This window comes from Pseudochaenichthys georgianus, chromosome 11, assembly GCF_902827115.2.
Source record: "Pseudochaenichthys georgianus chromosome 11, fPseGeo1.2, whole genome shotgun sequence".
In the NCBI taxonomy this organism is placed as follows: domain Eukaryota; kingdom Metazoa; phylum Chordata; class Actinopteri; order Perciformes; family Channichthyidae; genus Pseudochaenichthys; species Pseudochaenichthys georgianus.
In genome coordinates, this window is record NC_047513.1 from 20704130 (window position 1) to 20721690 (window position 17561).

At 39.9% G+C, this 17561-nt stretch overlaps 1 protein-coding gene across 1 annotated transcript; it reads right to left on the bottom strand.

Annotated features, from left to right (window-relative positions):
- Window positions 1-6526: 6526 nt before the first annotated feature.
- fkbp9 (FKBP prolyl isomerase 9) lies at window positions 6527-17512 on the bottom strand. Its single transcript, XM_034094356.2, has 10 exons — window positions 16887-17512; window positions 15615-15760; window positions 13520-13709; window positions 13287-13432; window positions 12081-12270; window positions 11096-11241; window positions 10805-10994; window positions 8992-9137; window positions 7979-8142; window positions 6527-7864 (listed from the first exon to the last, which is right to left on the bottom strand). Exons 1-10 carry the CDS (start codon window positions 17087-17089, stop codon window positions 7688-7690), a joined length of 1698 nt encoding a protein of 565 aa, XP_033950247.1. The 5' UTR covers window positions 17090-17512; the 3' UTR covers window positions 6527-7687.
- Between the last annotated feature and the right edge of the window lie 49 nt (window positions 17513-17561).

Consider the following 17561-nt stretch of genomic DNA (forward strand, 5'->3'; position numbering starts at 1 on the left):
GCACAGTTCTCGTTTATCTGCTAATGTACAGGAGGAAGAGTGATAAACTGTCTGTCTAGTTGGCTTACATAACACTTAAAGTTTACAGCCTTAAAAACATGGAGCATTTTTCCCCTTTTATTAATTTTTATGTCAATTTGCACATTTCATGGTGATGCTCAGCCTCTCCCCTTAACTCTTAACAGTCATCATCATGTCAACCACAACACAGAGAAATACTGATAGAAATGTGTGTGTAGTTGTTGATACATTGCTGACAGAAGGAACTACATTTGAATACAGATGTAAGAAATATCATTTTTTGAGCATGTAATAAGCATGTTTTGTCTTGACTATATAATAAAATAATATAGTATTTATATTATTGCATTGATTATGATTATTATTATTATTATTATTAGTAGAAGTAGTTTGTTTGCATTAATTATATTTTAATCTTTTTGAGGCTAGTATTTGGCAGGAAATGCAGACGTATTCACCCGTAAACGCATACTGAACGACATACATTTATGTTAGAAAAATATCACTCGACACCAGGTTGAGAATCAATGATCAGGTAACTAATTTATTCTTGCAAGAAGGAGCAGAGTTAAATCACATACAAAGGATATGGGTTAACTCACACACATGGGATATGTTGCTCAAAGGAACAGCAAAAAACATCAGGCTTATATAGTCCAAAACACAGGAGATAACAACAAAGTCGTAAATCGAGGTGGCGCTAATATCAGCCGCGGGTGTCGGAAAGTCGGGTCATCGGCGATGGGTCATCTGTGACGTCTTCTGGAAAGAGTCACGTACTTCCTTCACGCTTCATAGAAATGAGATATTTAGGAGACGGCAAGTCTGTCTTCTCATAAATATCAACAACCTGAAATGCCCTGCCTCCTCCTATCACAAGAAGAGGCAGCTGCAAGGTCATACACAGTTCAGAGCCAAACATGATATCAGTGCATTAAAACAACCCAAAGAGTGGAGAAAACAGTATTTCTCCAACAATTTACCATTTACCTCACTGTATAAAAAAGTAACTGTTGATAATAATTCTAGGAATATAGGAATTATATAGGAATTATATTTGCAAAGTACTTTGTATCCAAAACAAATGTTTTCACTCCTGTCGGTTAGGGGGGGGGGGGGGGGGGGGGGGCTCGTCTCACAATGTTGGCCAGGGACGGCCCTGGTCTTAATAAAAGTGCAGACTGACACTTACTCCACATCCCCTTCAACTGCCCTTTATAAAGAACGTCTTTTATTGCATTCAGAACATGACCTTTTAAAGACACACATGGTGGAAAAACAATTAAGTCAAACCAAGCAATGCTTTTTTGAACAGGGGGACAATGCTGGGAGGCTTCTGGCTCAGCAGGCTCGTGCAGCAAAGTTAAGTCGCTTGATGGCAGTTTAGTCACGACCCGTTTGAAATCAATTGCCTCTACAGATCTGAATGCCCTACAATTGACATAAACCCAAACTCTCTTGACTCATTAACTTACCCAAACATTGATGAAATTAACGCTGGTGCACTAGGTGGCTCTATATCCGCCTTAGAGATACAGGAACTGACCAGATCGATGCCAAACAGAAGTCCCTGGGTCCCGGCGGCTTCACAGTCAAATTTTACAACGCATATTTGGCTCTTTTAGTCCCAATTCTAGCAAGGATGTTTAATGATTCCCTTCAGGTATATTGGCCTATTACCTGCAACCCTGGCATCCATCTATCTGCCTCTGAAGAAAGGCAAAGACCCTTTGTGGGACCCATCTCCCTTGGAATGGAGCTACCTGTTCTACATCTTGGGAAAATGTGGCTTTGACTCCTGAGCAATGATTGAACGCTAATGGCGTTACATCATCTCCTTTCCCTCTCCAACGTGGGGACACGTCAAGGATGCCCACTTTCCCCCCTGTTGTTCAATGTAGCCATCGAGCCTTTAGCTATCTGGCTCAAATGTCATGATGGGTTTGAGGGCATCTCTCATCACGGCCTAGCCCTAGTCCATAAATGTTCCCTTTATGCTGACGACCTCCTCCTATACAACCCGGTGACCTCCCTTCCTCCTACAGTATATTGTCAATCCTTGACCAATTTGGACATTTGTCAGGGTATAAATTAAATCGCCAAAAGAACGAATTATTTTGATTGTATTTATTATTTTATTTTATTTTATTATTGGGGGGGAAACTTCTGAAGCAATTGGAGACAGGACTCTTAGAGACACAAGGAGAGCTGGAGCTTTGATGGCAAACACTGACGGTTTATTTGGAGCTTCGGCCGGAGAATTCACAAGACATGTTATGGTCCACGGTCTGACCACAGGGTTGAGATGCCAAATCAATTCTGAAGAACGCTTCTGTAATTCGAGGTTTTAACTTCGGAGTGTAATAATCAACATTCTTTATCAGCGAGACTAAACAAATATGGACCCTGAATCTAACTAGAGCAGTCGTCCATCGAAAATAATGTGTGCAGGGAACCTGTATTTAACCCTTCACTCCGCTTTCAGAACCATGACCTGATTGGCCAGGTTGGAGTGGGAAGGCGGGCAGTCTCCTATAAATGTGGTTGGGAAGAGAGGGGAAAGGCATTCGTTTTTGTGTTTGTTCCTTGCTGGTGAATGCAGCACCAGGCATGCAGTTTGTGTTTCTGTGGAATAATGTCGAAGGCTAAGAATAAAACACCTGTTTATTTTTTGCAAGAAAACCCTCTATCCACGTATCGTTCTTTCACCTGCACCTCACATCGTAATACTATCTCATGTCAGCTTGTGCTCGGTCATAAACTGGCAACAACAATGCGCCAAAGCAGCAATACCCAAGGCCGTAGACCTATTCCATGGGAAAAGACACAGTGAAAGATGAAAACGATGAACTGTGTCAAAGGTTGAATACCTAAGCAAATTATTCCCTAACAATTATTATTTAAGTTTTTTCATTGTTTCCTGTAAATTTACTGTGAACATGACCTAATGCGGTAGGGATAGGGGATGGGTATTTGTCTTTCCTTTAACAAACAAATTGTTCTGTACTTTGTTTAATGTGCTAAAAGTGCCATGTCTGCAAAAAAACAAATAAAAAGAGTGCAGAGTGGTTTGTTCTTCCACTGGCTTGGGTCCCTTACTGTATCACTGCTTGAGAGCAAAGGTAATGTTTCCTCATTCTTATTGATTGTTGTACAACGAAATAATAATTGATCAACTATATCTGTGGCTATTTTTATTGATTCCTCTCTGTTTCATTCTTTCCTGTTGTGAGTGCTAAATTGCCACAACAGTGACTTTAAAACATGATTATATAAAACAGATTCTACAATATCAGTTATATTAAAAATAAATAATTGACTATACATTGTGGTGGAAAAATGAAAAATTATCATGTGATGACTGTTGATCCTTCAAGGTTCAAGCTTGGCCTTCAAGGCTTTTATGCATACGTTCATAGTGAAAAGGAATCTAACTTCGATACAACCAACGTTAATATCTAGGCCGTCTCCGATACCGAACTCCGGTGCTGATAAGGCTCCGGTGAACGGAATGTTTTTAGGACTAAACCCCCCAGAATCTACACCCAAGATCAACGTAATCTGCTTAGGTGGGCGTTTACAGCGTGACCTAACACCAAATTGCCCGTCGTATCCCTATTTTAGGTACTCCAGCCACGGATGTCCGACCGCTAGGATAGCAAAACGGAGTGTATCGTGTAGTAGGTGCTGGTAGAACCCCAGAGCAGTATCAAAACTGCCCCTGGAGGGGAAACCCTGTGTCGTTGGGAGACCCCTTGGTAATTAGGGAGGCTTGTTGTGGTCTGAAAATACATGATGGAAAAACATACATCCTTTCTATTTACAGCCAATTTAGTATCTTTTTATCAATGGTAAGCTTAATAGAGGAAGGTGAGGTAAAGGTCAGGTCTGACACGGCCACTTAAACAGCAGAACTGTCAACAATAGCTACAGTGTAGTTATGGCGATGAAAATATTACGTCCCAGGCTCCACCAACAGTGCAACACAATAAAACAGAACAAATAGTGCAATAGTGCAATAAGAGTCTATATACAAGTGATTGGAATATGATACATTAGATCAATAATTTCTAAGTAGCAGCCAGATGAATGTTATGGATGTTGTTTCAAAAGTTCAGGTGTTTAATAGTCTTATGGCCTGTGGGATGAAACTGTCCCTGAGTCTAGTGGTTTTAGTCCGGATGCTGTGGTACCGCCTGCCAGACGGCAGCAGATAGAACAGTTAGTGGCTCGGATCTGTCATTAGCCCGAATAGCCCGCATGGTTTTTCATACCACTGCTACGCTGACGACACCCAATTAATTCTGTCCTTTCCCCGCTCAGAGACCCAGGTCGTCGCACGCATCTCTGCTTGTTTAGCTGACATCTCTCAGTGGATGTCCGCTCATCATCTCAAGCTCAACCTTGACAAAACTGAAGTGCTTTTCCTTCCGGGAAAAGATTGTCCCTCTCTTGACCTGACTATCAACATCGGCCCCTCTGTTGTTTCCCCGACTCAGACTGCAAGGAATCTGGGTTTTATCCTAGATAACAACCTGTCCTTCACTGCAAACATCGCTGCTACAACCCGCTGCTGCAGATACACGCTCTACAACATCAGGAAGACACGTCCCCAGCTGACCCAGAAATCGACGCAGGTTCTGGTCCAGGCTCTCGTCACCTCACGCCTAGACTACTGCAACTCCCTCCTGGCTGGTCTACCTGCATGTGCCATCCGACCTCTGCAGCTCATCCAGAATGCAGCGGCTCGTCTGGTCTTCAACCTTCCAAAATTTTCCCACATCACTCCGCTCCTCCGCTCCCTTCACTGGCTTCCGGTAACTGCTAGAATCCACTTCAAGACACTGGTACTTGCGTACCATGCTGCGAATGGATCTGGCCCTTCCTACATCCAGGACATGGTTAAACCGTACACCCCAGCACGTGCTCTACGCTCTGCATCAGCCAAACGGCTCGCTGCACCCTCGCTGCGAGGGGGACCCAAGTTCCCATCAGCAAAAACACGTGGGTTTGCTATCCTGGCTCCAAAATGGTGGAATGAGCTCCCCATTGAAATCAGGACCGCAGAAAGCTTACACACCTTCCGGCGCAGACTGAAAACTCATCTCTTTCGACTCCACTTCGAGCGATAGAATGACTAACAAAGAACTGCTAACAGAGCACTTATATACTAATAAAGGACTGGCTTATCTAAAGCCAGTTGAGTAGCACTTGAAACGATTGGCTCTTTGAAACCTGATGTTCTTATATGATTCTGTTTTCTTCAAGGTTGTGTCTTCCTGGTCGAATGTACTTATTGTAAGTCGCTTTGGATAAAAGCGTCAGCTAAATGCAATGTAATGTAATGTAATGGCTGGGGTCTTTTATAATTGTTACTTATAGTCTTGTGTATGACATTGTGGATTAACTTGTCCTCTGGTTTAACTCATGACAACAAGGATGTACTTGTCCTCTGTTTCAACTTGTGGCCCAGACGATACATAATTGTGCACGACTAATTGTCACAGGCATACGATGTAGGCAGAAGTATAACCCAGGATGTCATTAATTTATTTTCCTGTGTACTATGACAAGAGTGTGCCTTCGTTTTTTGGAAAGCCCCTTAAAGCAAGTACTGTTGGCTCTCTGTTCTTTAACAACTGGTCCTTTCTTACGACTATACTTGTTAATTGTTCCCTTTTATAGGATTTCATATTTGAAACTGTTGATCCATTGTACTAATACATATAAAAACCTTCATGAAAGTGTGCTCGGCATCGATTTCTTTGGCAGTGACTTGCTGAGTTTGATCCTTCTGCGCAGAAGCCTAATAAACTTACATACACAAGTCTCATTTGTTTGTTCCCTTCATTGACAGATTTCCACCACATAATATAAAACAGATTCTACAATATCAATTGTATTAAAAAATAAATAATTTACTATACATAAAATAAGGTGATGATGTTGGTGGTAGAATGTCCTAAGAAGGATCCTTGAGGCTTGAAAAGGGGGGCTTTTCCCACTGGTACACATACCTGCTTATGTAAATGTTGAGGTTATGGTTCAGTGGGATAGAACAGAAGGGAACCTGACCCCATTGTCTGTGTGATGCCTTTTTTTTGTTTACGCGTAGAAATACTGTACATTTAGTGAAAGTGCAAACGATATTTGAATGGTAACTACTTTGCTTTTTCTTTCTCTCTAAATGATGGAAGGGCATTCATTTATTATATCACAGCTAACCGAGAGCACTTTAATATTATCATTATTTATTTTCCTATTCTATTCACAAATTCCATTATTTCTCAACTTGGTTTTTTTCACTGTTAGGTAAGGTATATTATTCGTATTTGCTCTATACTTTTAAATGTACTGTAGTTATCCATAATTAAGAATATATCATTTGTGTTTTTTGTCAATGTGTTTGTTTTTGACTGGCTATGCTATAGGTGTGCAGTCAGTCGAGCAGTTAAACTTTCTAAAGCAAACATATCACTTGGAGCATATAAAGACAGACAAAACATTTAGGTCAGGTTATTTAATAAAATCAAACTTTGTGTCGACATTGTTATCATCAAGCAACAGTCATACACACTTTTCTCTATATTTCTTACTAAGAAAAACGCACACATACTCAAGCACACACACACACACACACACACACACACACACACACACACACACACACACACACACACACACACACACACACACACACACACACACACACACACACACACACACACACACACACACACACACACACACACACACCCACACACACACACACACACACACACACACACACACACACACACACACACACACACACACACACACACACACACACACACACACACACACACACACACACACACACACACACACACACACACACACACTTACATTGCAACCAGGTGTTGACATTATAATGAAGAACAAAACAGGTGAAAAACGAGTTGACCAACCAAACCTGATTGAAAGACTGTAAATCCCCTGACAACATTTTAGGGTTTTTGACCTTTCAGCGTCATTTTGGAAAATTTAACAGCAGAAAACATAGAAGGCATCCTGACATTTAAAGGTAAAACAGTGAAAGGTGTCAGCTGCAAACTATGTATAAAACAAATATTCTTACATAAAATTCTCACTTATCGCCGACGTATTGCTCCTGGAAGACTGTCAGATATTTCAAAGGCAAGTTGATACCCATGAAAAGAAAATGCAAAATATTAACGACAATAAAAGTCGGGAAGGATTGTTGTATGTAGAGATATATGGAGTGAGGCATTGTTTTGTTCTTTCACACACGAGTGCTTTAGTACCCTTCAATATAAAAATAAAAATAGAGTCACATAAAACAAGACAAGAACTTGATGGGAGAGGAGGTAAAAAAAAAAATCGGCATCACAGACTTAAAATGAGGTGTTTTCTTTCGATTTTAAAGCTTAAAAATAATCCTTCCTCTTTCTTCTCATTTGGCACTTACGAAACAAGATACCCTTTGAACACTATCTAAAAATATAACAAAAAAACAGTCTTGCAGCACATTTCTCGACTCACACTCGCTTACTTTACACACACAACCCAATTTTTTTCCTACTCTACTACCCACATGTGTTTTACACTCCCGCTGTCTAGCCCTTCAGCCTACACCCTGATCTGAGTTTCACCCTCAATCCCGTTATAGCTCATCGTGAGGGGCTTCATCTGCTTTCAGTCTGAACTCTGCCTCTGTGATCTTTCCGTCTCCATCACGGTCCTGGTTGGAGAACATGTTGTCAATGATGCGGTTAGGATCGAAGCCAGGAGCCAGACGGCCTTTGCCCTCGCTCACCTGACGCATGATGTAGTCAGTGAACTGTGGAAACAAACGTGGAGTCGAAGATGTTAAGTTAAGGACACCCAGACTGTAATAGTGAGAACGTATCAGATGTTACAAATATTACAGCAACAGCAGGTTAGTGTCACATACCTCAGAGGGCTCTACTTCCGCGTTCTTGTCAGTGTCCATCTCAGTGAAGAGGTCGGGGGACACGTCGTCGTTCCAGATGAACATGTAGCCCTCAGGAAGTCCCTCCTCCAGCTCCACCAGCTCAATGTCAAACACCAGCACAGCGCTCCCGGGAACCTCATCAGCTACACACACATACAAACACACACAAACAGCATTAGTGGTAGAGTTCGGACTTAGTGCTGCTGAAGGAAAGAAAATGTATTTATATTCACCAGCTAAATCAACTCATCTCCTCCACAACTCTGCCGTTTGTCCTTTAAATATCTCCACGTTAATTATAAATATTCAAATGTTACCTCAACTAATGCTTTTAGTTACTGTGAGAGCCTTACATACCAGAAGAGAGTAGATTAATGGAGTTAAGATATCATCCCTTTTGTAGATGACCAGTCACAAATGACCACATGACCTCTCAGTTAGCACACTTTGACAAAATCATGGGTCTTTTATCTCTTGACTGAGCATGTGTACTCAAACTGTAATAAACTGACTAAACAGGGTAAGAAGTTGCACTCTTCTATAGAGACCTAGAGAATGATTGCTTTTCTTTTTGCAAAACATGATTAAAGATACAGAAGTTCTCATCTCTGACTAGTTCATTGAATAATGTTAACCACTGTTGCTAAAAGATTGCAATGAAATGGTGGGCCATGATTGAGTGGTGGTACTGTATATATGTTTTTAGAATATCATAGATAAGATGTCTTAAAGTGCCTATGTGTACAAAATATATAATTAGAACACAAACTATAAGCTGGATCTTCACTGTGACAGTTTGTTTGATAAATGAATTGACTTTCATAAGAAGATAAATGCCACTCTTTTAGCTTAACTTAGCTCAGCTTAAAGACTGACACAGCTAGTCTGACTCAAAGGTACATGCATGAAAATCTGAATCTTACTCATCAGAAAGACCACCATCTTATATATTCTCTGTTCTTTCTGCTGATAGAGTTTTGTGAAGTACTTACCGACTCCTCTCTCCCCATAGCCCAAGTGAGGAGGAATGACAAGATGTCTTTTCTCTCCAACACACATCTCCATGAGTCCGTCCTCCATCCCTGGCACTACCTGGTTGGCTCCCAAAACAATGTTGTATGTCTTTCCATAGTTATGCCTGAAACAAATCGTAAAAAAAACAGAGAACACAAAATAACTATCTCGGTCATCACTCTTAACATCACACATAGTATGTTACTTCTAACAGTATTCTTCAATTATTTATTATATATATATTATATGTGTGAAAATATCCAAAGTCAGGATGATAATGTGTGCCAGGAGGTCAACGTTCAGTTGTGTTTCAGTGGGGGAAAGGCCAAAGCTAGTCTTGAATCCACAAAATAGATACGTTTTGAAGGTTATCTCGTGACAGAGCAAGTCTTCAAGTCATCCGTGAAAGATTATCTTATCTTTTATATTTATGATATTTTTCTACTTTAATTTGTTTTTATCATTTCAATGAAGCATGCTCTCTATAAGCTCCTGCAATTTTCCAAAAACGTGTGTACACATGGTTATACATTTAACACTAATCAACTTGCAAATAATGTAGGGCTGTATGGTGCGCTAAAAAGGGGAAGACTTTAAATTAAAAAGACAGATAGGACCGGAAGAGGAGGTGAATGTGCGGTTAGGACTTGAAGACAGAGAAACTACCATAGCAATTCCTCCCAGCACTTTTTACATACATAAGAGTGGTTGTATACAACAGTATGAAACTGATTTCAAATTTTGTTAAGATTTTTAGACATGCTAGTGGAATGAGTCTGTTGGTCAGTCAGTTTGGTGTGAAATATCTTAAGAAATAGTGGATGCATTGCCAAGAAATATTGAACATTGGACATTTTTGCTCCCCATATGATGAATCCAAATACTTTTGTTACACCCGTCTATTTTGCACTGTCAACAGCCCAGGGGTAACCTTTCAGGCGTGTGTAGAAAACATTTTAAAATCTCTCCATGATATTCCTATCCTATTGTTTGACAGTTAACTCCGTTTTACAATGAAATCCTTGCCTGGAGGTTTGGTTTTGTGATCCTGTTGAAACACATTTGACCATCCAAAGAGCGGCTTGCAGTAACACAGCTCTACCAAATGCCCTCCTTTGATCCTTTCCATGCAATTTGTCACATCCTGTCCTTTTGTCAGTCTCCCCACCATTTGGTCTTCACAGACAACAGATGGTTTAAACGCCCTTGCCCTCAAGATCAGCTCAGAGGTCAGGTCATTTTCTCAATGCCAGCATGAATGCAATCCATTATCAACTCTGCTGAATAAGTGGAATGGATTTAAAGTGGAGATTCTCTCTTCAATATATTATTTTAAGGATTTCTTTCACAAATTGATAGTGAGATTCACTATTCTCACATGCACTACATCCAGGGAACATTTCTGTCTTGAAAAATGTCATATGAAAGTTTCTTTCTTTGTAATGGAATAACGCTTTAGCTATTTAAAGTGGAGATTTTTTATTCAAATTGGACCTAAAGGATATTTTTTAAAGAATCTCAGAGACTTTCTTTTGACGGAAGTAACCCTTTACGTGCTTGTCCCTGCAATGTTATTCTTTCATTCACAATACAGCTGTACATTCAATTTCTATAAAATGTGAAAAAGTCTTAAAGTGGGAAATCAGTGGTACAGATTTCCCCTCATACCAATCCCTGCATGAAATGTAGGAGAAACATGAACATTTTAGGAAAAGACTCGATGTGTTGAAGCGAGTTAAGATGTTCTGCTTTCCCAGGAGGCCTTAAAGTGTCTCACTAAGGTTTACTCACGTAGAGTCGATGGATGTGCCGTCCATCAGAGAGGCGTTGTAGTGATATTTGATAAAGTCTCCCTTCTTGGTTTGTTTATCACACTCCTCTGGCTTGTGGACGGTGGTCATCACAGCGTTGTCTGTCGGGTTGTGGAAGTCGATGATGTCGATGTCAAACACCAGCACAGCTGAACCAGGGATCTTAGAGCCTGAGAGGGAAAAAATAAAACAATATTAAAAGCTGCAGACAAAGAAGAGTAAATGGAGACATTTTGTGTAACAGTTTAAGGTATTAGAGCATTGCACACACCTGTGCCCTCCTCTCCATAGCCAAGATGTGGGGGGATGATGACGGTGCGTTTCTCTCCGACACAGACTCCAATCAGACCCTCGTCCATGCCGGCGATCACGTAGCCTTTGCCCACATAGGTGTCATAGGTATGATTACGAGAGTAGCTGTGGAAGAGAAACATTAACAAAAGTATTGTTAAACTACCAGTTACAAAAATCAGTCACAATGAACTTTCTTATAGTAGGTCTATATAGTGAGTTAATCACATACAGAGGTTGTAGGAAGTGCACAACTGAATAACACCTATAGTAAAGTGACTATAGGACATACAATTATTCTGTCGCGGGGAACAGGGGCAGAGAAAATAAAAGGCTAAAGCCACTGTGTGCATGAGTTGCTTTGTTTTGGAGGTTACATTTGTGTTTTTTCTTGCCATGAAAAAAGCGAAGGTAAGATGGCATTTTAGAAAATAACTTCAAATTCCTTGCATGGGTTTATGTATGCATTGTTTTGTATATATGCAATATATTGACAGCATTATACATGAAAGAAGAAATATGGAATAATAGTCTTAAAGAACATTATTTTTATAGTTTTATTTTAGTTTTATTAGACTTTTAGTATGTAAAAGACACTTTCTGTCAGTCGACCAGTCTTTGCCAAAGGTTACCAAACAGGAAGTAATCTTCTGTTTTGATAAGTAGCAGTATTTTATAAATGAATCAAAGAGAACATTTCCACTGATGCTTTTTAAGTTTCGTTTCTTCTCTCAATGTGGCTTCAGTGCAGATAAATGCTGCCACCCTCAGGCCACTTGAGGAACAACAGACATGAAATATTAATTTGAGAAACAGCGATGAGCAGTAATGCTCATCTGTTTCTGGTTTTATATAGCACATGGTAGTGTGAAAAAATAATACAACTATCATTTAAATTAAATGTTATATTTACTATGAGCCTTTCTGTGTGGCTAATAGGATGAATATTAAACACTGACACATACCTGGAATCAAAAAATGTTCCATCGAGGAGGCTGCCATTGTAGTGGTAGCGCACAAAGTCTCCAGTGACCGTCTTCCTGGTGCAGGACTCGGGCACCACCTGATTGGTCACTGTGATCCCATCTTTGGGGTTGTGGAGGTCCAGAAGCACGACGTCAAACACCAGAGATGCCTGACCCGGGATGTCGCTACCTGGAGAGCCAAGAAGAAGAAGAGGAAAGGTTAAAGACGAGAAACAAGGCACTACAGGAACTCCAGAAACATTCTTACTCATTCTTCTTCCATTGATGAATATATTTTAAATTGTTATTTTGTCAAACTATCTTTTCCAAGGTGAACTTTAAACTATGACAATTTGATGTTAACCTCACAGCATGGTAACCTTCTGAAAAGCTTGAAGCAATAAAGGAACATGTATTTATAATATATCTGGTATTGTTACAAAAAGTGAAAGCCTAATTTGAAATTTGGATAAATAGATATTACCTCTCATACTGGAAGTGATTCTATTTTGCTCCTTTTCACTAGGTTTTAATTGTTTCCTTCACGTATGAAAAAGGCAGTTCATTTGTATTAAAGATTATATTCACAAGAACAAAGTAGAATTAAAAATACAAAAACTGTTATACATTTTTTTCCAATATTGTTGGCTGTAAAATGAAGACAAATGTAGTCTTATAATATATTATTTCATATAATGCATCATAAATTATATGTATATGTTTGTACTATTATTCATCTCTGACTAGACTAAGAGGGTCAAACCAGATGAGTTGTGTAGTTGAACTGCATTTGTGTGTGATGTACTGTCATCTAGTGCTTAAACTGTGCAACTACAGCATCTTTTGATTTTTACTGTGATTTTCTTTTTCTCAAAAATCAATCACAGAAATAAAATCAGACTCAGAAGAGTGAGAATAACAAATTTGAATGTGTAAATGGATGAGTTATTGTGGGTAATTGAAAGTAAATGGTTGGATGATGATGTTTGGATATTGTACTTAGTTTTATAATTCTTTATATAATACTCGTAACCGTCTTAGTCTTTTTTTTTTAATCATTGCAGTTGTTATGTATCCTTTTCTTTTGTTGGTTTTGTTCCTATGTGCCCTGGTTGTATGTCAAAATGGTACCTCACATCTTAAATAAAGTTATTAAAAAACAGACTCAAAGAAATAAATCATATTAAAGAATGTGTAAACACTCACCATCTCCATTCTCTCCATATCCCAGTGACGGGGGCATAGTGATGATGCGTTTCTCGCCAACACACATTCCCAGAAGCCCCTGATCCATACCAGCAATCAGCCACCCGATCCCAACGTAAGTGTCATAGGTGCGCATACGGGTGTGGCTACAGGGAGGGGGGGAGGAGAGAGGTTACATATATGTGTTTGGGTGCATTTTTCTTTTAAATTGGGGATTATTTTACAAAACAAACCTGGAATCAAAGAGGGTCCCGTCCAGCAGGGTGCCATTGTAGTGGTAGCGAATGTAGTCGGACACCTCCACCTTCCTGGAGCAGGGGGAGGGGGTGTGGTAGGTTTTGATCTGGACGCCATCCTCCGGGTTCCACACGTCGAGCAGCAGGACGTCAAAATGGAGGATTGCGTCGGCAGGGATTATTTCACCTGAGGGGAGAAAAACAAGTCAATCACTTGTAAAGACAAGTAATGTTCAGCAGGAAGTATCTATGTGCTTGGTAAAAGAGAATGAATGCTTTTGGCATGGTTGGGAAACTGTAATAGAAATACAAATGTAGATCAGTGTTTCTTTTATCTTATCGCGTGTAGGTCAGTTAGTGAGTGATTAGACGTCCAAAGACCTAAGGCATTTTGAAATGTTTTATGTTTTGAATATAAATCCAAACTTCTGCACTTAAAACGTGTCCATTTATTTAAAAACATACTTTTAAATGCACAGAGAAATTTTAGTTATGAAAGTTGGGAAATGTAACCTCAAAATTAGCAAGTCCGTGTAACCATTACCAAGCGTACCACAAAACAAGTTATTGTTTGTGTGAAAATGTCAGACTTTTAATTCACCCAAAAGGCCAAATAAATTATAAACTATAATATTGGCTATGACATGATGTTCTTGATTTTGCCTTAAAACTGTTCATTATTTAAGACTAAAATATATCTGAGCAAGACAACTTGCAGAGCAGCAAAGATTGCTATGCGAGGGAGAACATTTAGGTTATTGATACATTAACTCTATGGGATGTACTCTGTGAATCATTTAACCACATAACAAATCCCATTTTAACCCCTGAATACCATTGCCTTTCAGAGAACCTGCTGGTCAAAGATAGCCATCTTGTGGGAACAATTATAACCTTACTGCCACTTTAACAATTACTTATCAATGACGATGATATTTCCAATTAACCTATATATTCAAAACATAATCAAATGTATGCCGGGTGTAAATAGCACTGTCTACTACAGATACCTGGGTGCATGTTTCTCTGCCATGCTATATACATCCAGGGTGTAAATAGACAATGTACATAGCATTAGTATTTTTTATTACCTGTATTGGACCTGTTGAACCAGGAAACATTGATGTGATAAATTCCATCTAATGAAGTTACTTTCTTACTTGAGTAGTTGTAGATATATTGTTTCATTCTTATTCAATTAGTTATATTTTCTTCCTATATTATTTAAGTCATTACCAAGGAAAACAATACTTCCTTAAGTACCATTCTTGTTTACTCTACCCACCAATGATGTAAATAAGCAATTTAATCTTTACTGCTTATTAGCTGGCAGGCCTCTTTCCAGTTTTAATTCCTTTCTACCTCCCCCCAATGTTATTCTCTCTTCCTGATGTTCCCTCTGATACAGACTCCACTCTGCCTCAGCTTTTACCTGTCCACACATGTCCCCCACTCTCTCTCTCCCATTATCTAACTATTTCATACACACACACGAAAAACATACACCGACTCATCCCACTCTGTAAACAGAGCCTTCACATTCTTCTTCTCATCACTAAACTCAAATGCATTCAATGCGACATATTCTGACACAAACACTCTCTATGGTGTACTGTGACCTCCTCGTTACTTATGATTATATATATATATATATATGATTATATATTATCAATATTTAGACATGCTATCTGCCTGCTGCTGATGCTGTATCATCTGTATTACAGTTAATATCAGCTAGAAATATTCCTCTCCCTCCTCTGAACTGCTTCCTGGTTTGTGATGCCTCTCTGACATCATCCAACATGGACTCCTTGGGAGCAGCCCACTTTCTGATTCGGCTGCATCCAACACACATTTTGGTGTGTATTGAGAAGCCTGTAAATGTTGTCCCTTATTCTCCTGCCAATGCCTGACCAAATTCTCGTATTGTTCTGATGAGCAGTGCCAGCTGGGTGCTCTCTCATGTATTAATAATAACTCCCAAGAGGATTAAACTAGCCCTCTCTCAAGTGGATCACTTTTTATTCTTGATCTCGCCTCATTCATAAAAATAAACAAGGATAGTGCTGTAAGACAGGAAGTTTAAACATACCGTATCCCTGTTTGCCATATGCGAGGTGAGGTGGGATCTTGACCAGGACTCTCTCGTTGACACACAACCCCACCAGAGCTTTGTCCATCCCTGCGATCAGCTGCTTCTTCCCAACAAACACGTTGTAGGTGGTGCCACGGTCGTAACTGAAACACATAAACACATTACTTTAATATAACTGTGAGAACATGAATGGCTGCATTACATTCATTTGGTTCCTATTTTATTTGTTTTACTTTTATTGTCATTACACAGTAGGCCTACTTACTATGTAACAAAATGGTTTCTCTGCATTTGACCCATCCTAGTGTTAGGAGCAGTTCCTTGCTTGAATTCCAAACATACTGTTTTTGTTTTTACCAGTGACCACATTAACTTTTGTAATGGAAAAACTAAATTCTAAATCCCTCATCTCATTCAGATGAAAATGTACTTTGGCAAAACTTTTCACAAGATGTCTGGCCAGGATCTTGTAACAATGTCTGGTGGCAATTCTCTTGTTGTTGTCAATGTGTGCCTGGACTTGAGTTTCAGCATCTTTACATCCTGTGATTGAGATGTTTCATTGATGTACAAAAAGGCAGATACAAATGTGAAATAATTAACTGTATATGAATATATGTGAGCACGGGACCTTCTCTAGAATAAGGATGTGTTTTTTTCTTTCACCGGCCCAGGGACTACAGATGGCAAATCTCTAAATCTGGTACAAATCATTTTTCTGGATTATTTTAATTGTGTCCAGGGTGCATGATAGCAATACAGTTAATAACCTTAACTAAAAATGTGCAATTAATTAAATGACCAACATTTAAGTGAATCTGGAGCTTTTGGGGCCCATGGGGGACCAGGGGCCCTGGGCAGAAGACCACATGAGTGGTATGCTGTTATTACAGTTTAAAAGCTTGGTGGTTCCCAAATTGAAGTCCAACGACCTTTTGAGGTGAAGGAGGGTCAACATAAGAAATAAGATTTTACTCACAGGTTTCAATTAATCGAGTGTAGCCTACTCTCTAGGGCTAACCGTCATAATTAATTAGTTAAAGATTGAAAATATCTATCAGTTACATTTGGGGCCTTCAGTGTAATCTCTGGGAATGAAACAATCTTTTTAGAGCCCTTGGTTTAAGCATCCATGGATTCAGAGCTCAGCCTGCCTGCGTGGCTCACAGGGGCGAAACACTCAACGCGCACTTTTACGCATCACGCGCACGCTGTTTGCACCCTGCAGCCCGGTCTTCTCTGCACCGTGAAACTAAAAGTGATACTCACCTCGAGTCGAACTTTTTGCCGTCCGGAAACATGCCGTTGTAGTGATACCTGACATAGTCGCCTACTTTGACTGCGCGCACACACTGCTCTGGCACGAATGTTTTCTCAATGAGGATGTCGTCTAACGGTACCGGAGGAGCGTCGCAGGCGGCGAAGGCCACCAGAACCGACAGAAACAGCATTGCATGCAAACACTGGATCATTTTCACAGCTGACTAATTCTCATACGATGGAGATAACTGCGGGTACGGTCTGTGTGAGTAATCTGCCTCCGTGTTCCCCGGTACTTTGGCTTCCTCTACTCCGACTTGGACAGAAGTCCTGCCCCCGGTCCCAGCTCAGGAATAATCACGTGTCAAGCTAGACAAACTGCACAACATCCGGTTATGCCGTAAAGGTAAAAACGTCAAAATCGTCTACTGGTCGCCTTAACACCATGGTTTGTAAATACATTTCAAGTTTAAAGGGCTGTTAAATATATGGCCATATGTCTGCGTAAGACACAAACGTACAATAATTTCTTAGACAAATATTAAAAGCTTTTATTTTGAAAAGGCACTGTGTCGTTCCTGTCACACCCTGCTTCTTTCGGGCTGACTTGATGCATTAAGGATTGAATGGGATAGTTTTTGGGCACCACGTATTGCTCTTGCGCAGTGCAGCCTCTGATATATG

What these genes read in the sequence shown, in the direction of transcription:
- fkbp9 (XM_034094356.2), bottom strand. Translation starts at nt 17,089, where the DNA reads ATGATCCAGTGTTTGCATGCAATGCTGTTTCTGTCGGTTCTGGTGGCC. An exon ending in GGAACATTTTTTGATTCCAG is followed by an intron (nt 11,242 to 12,080) that starts GTATGTGTCAGT and finishes TCTCTTCCACAG; the next exon opens with CTACTCTCGTAATCATACCT. An exon ending in CTATGGGGAGAGAGGAGTCG is followed by an intron (nt 8,143 to 8,991) that starts GTAAGTACTTCA and finishes ATGTGTGTGTAG; the next exon opens with CTGATGAGGTTCCCGGGAGC.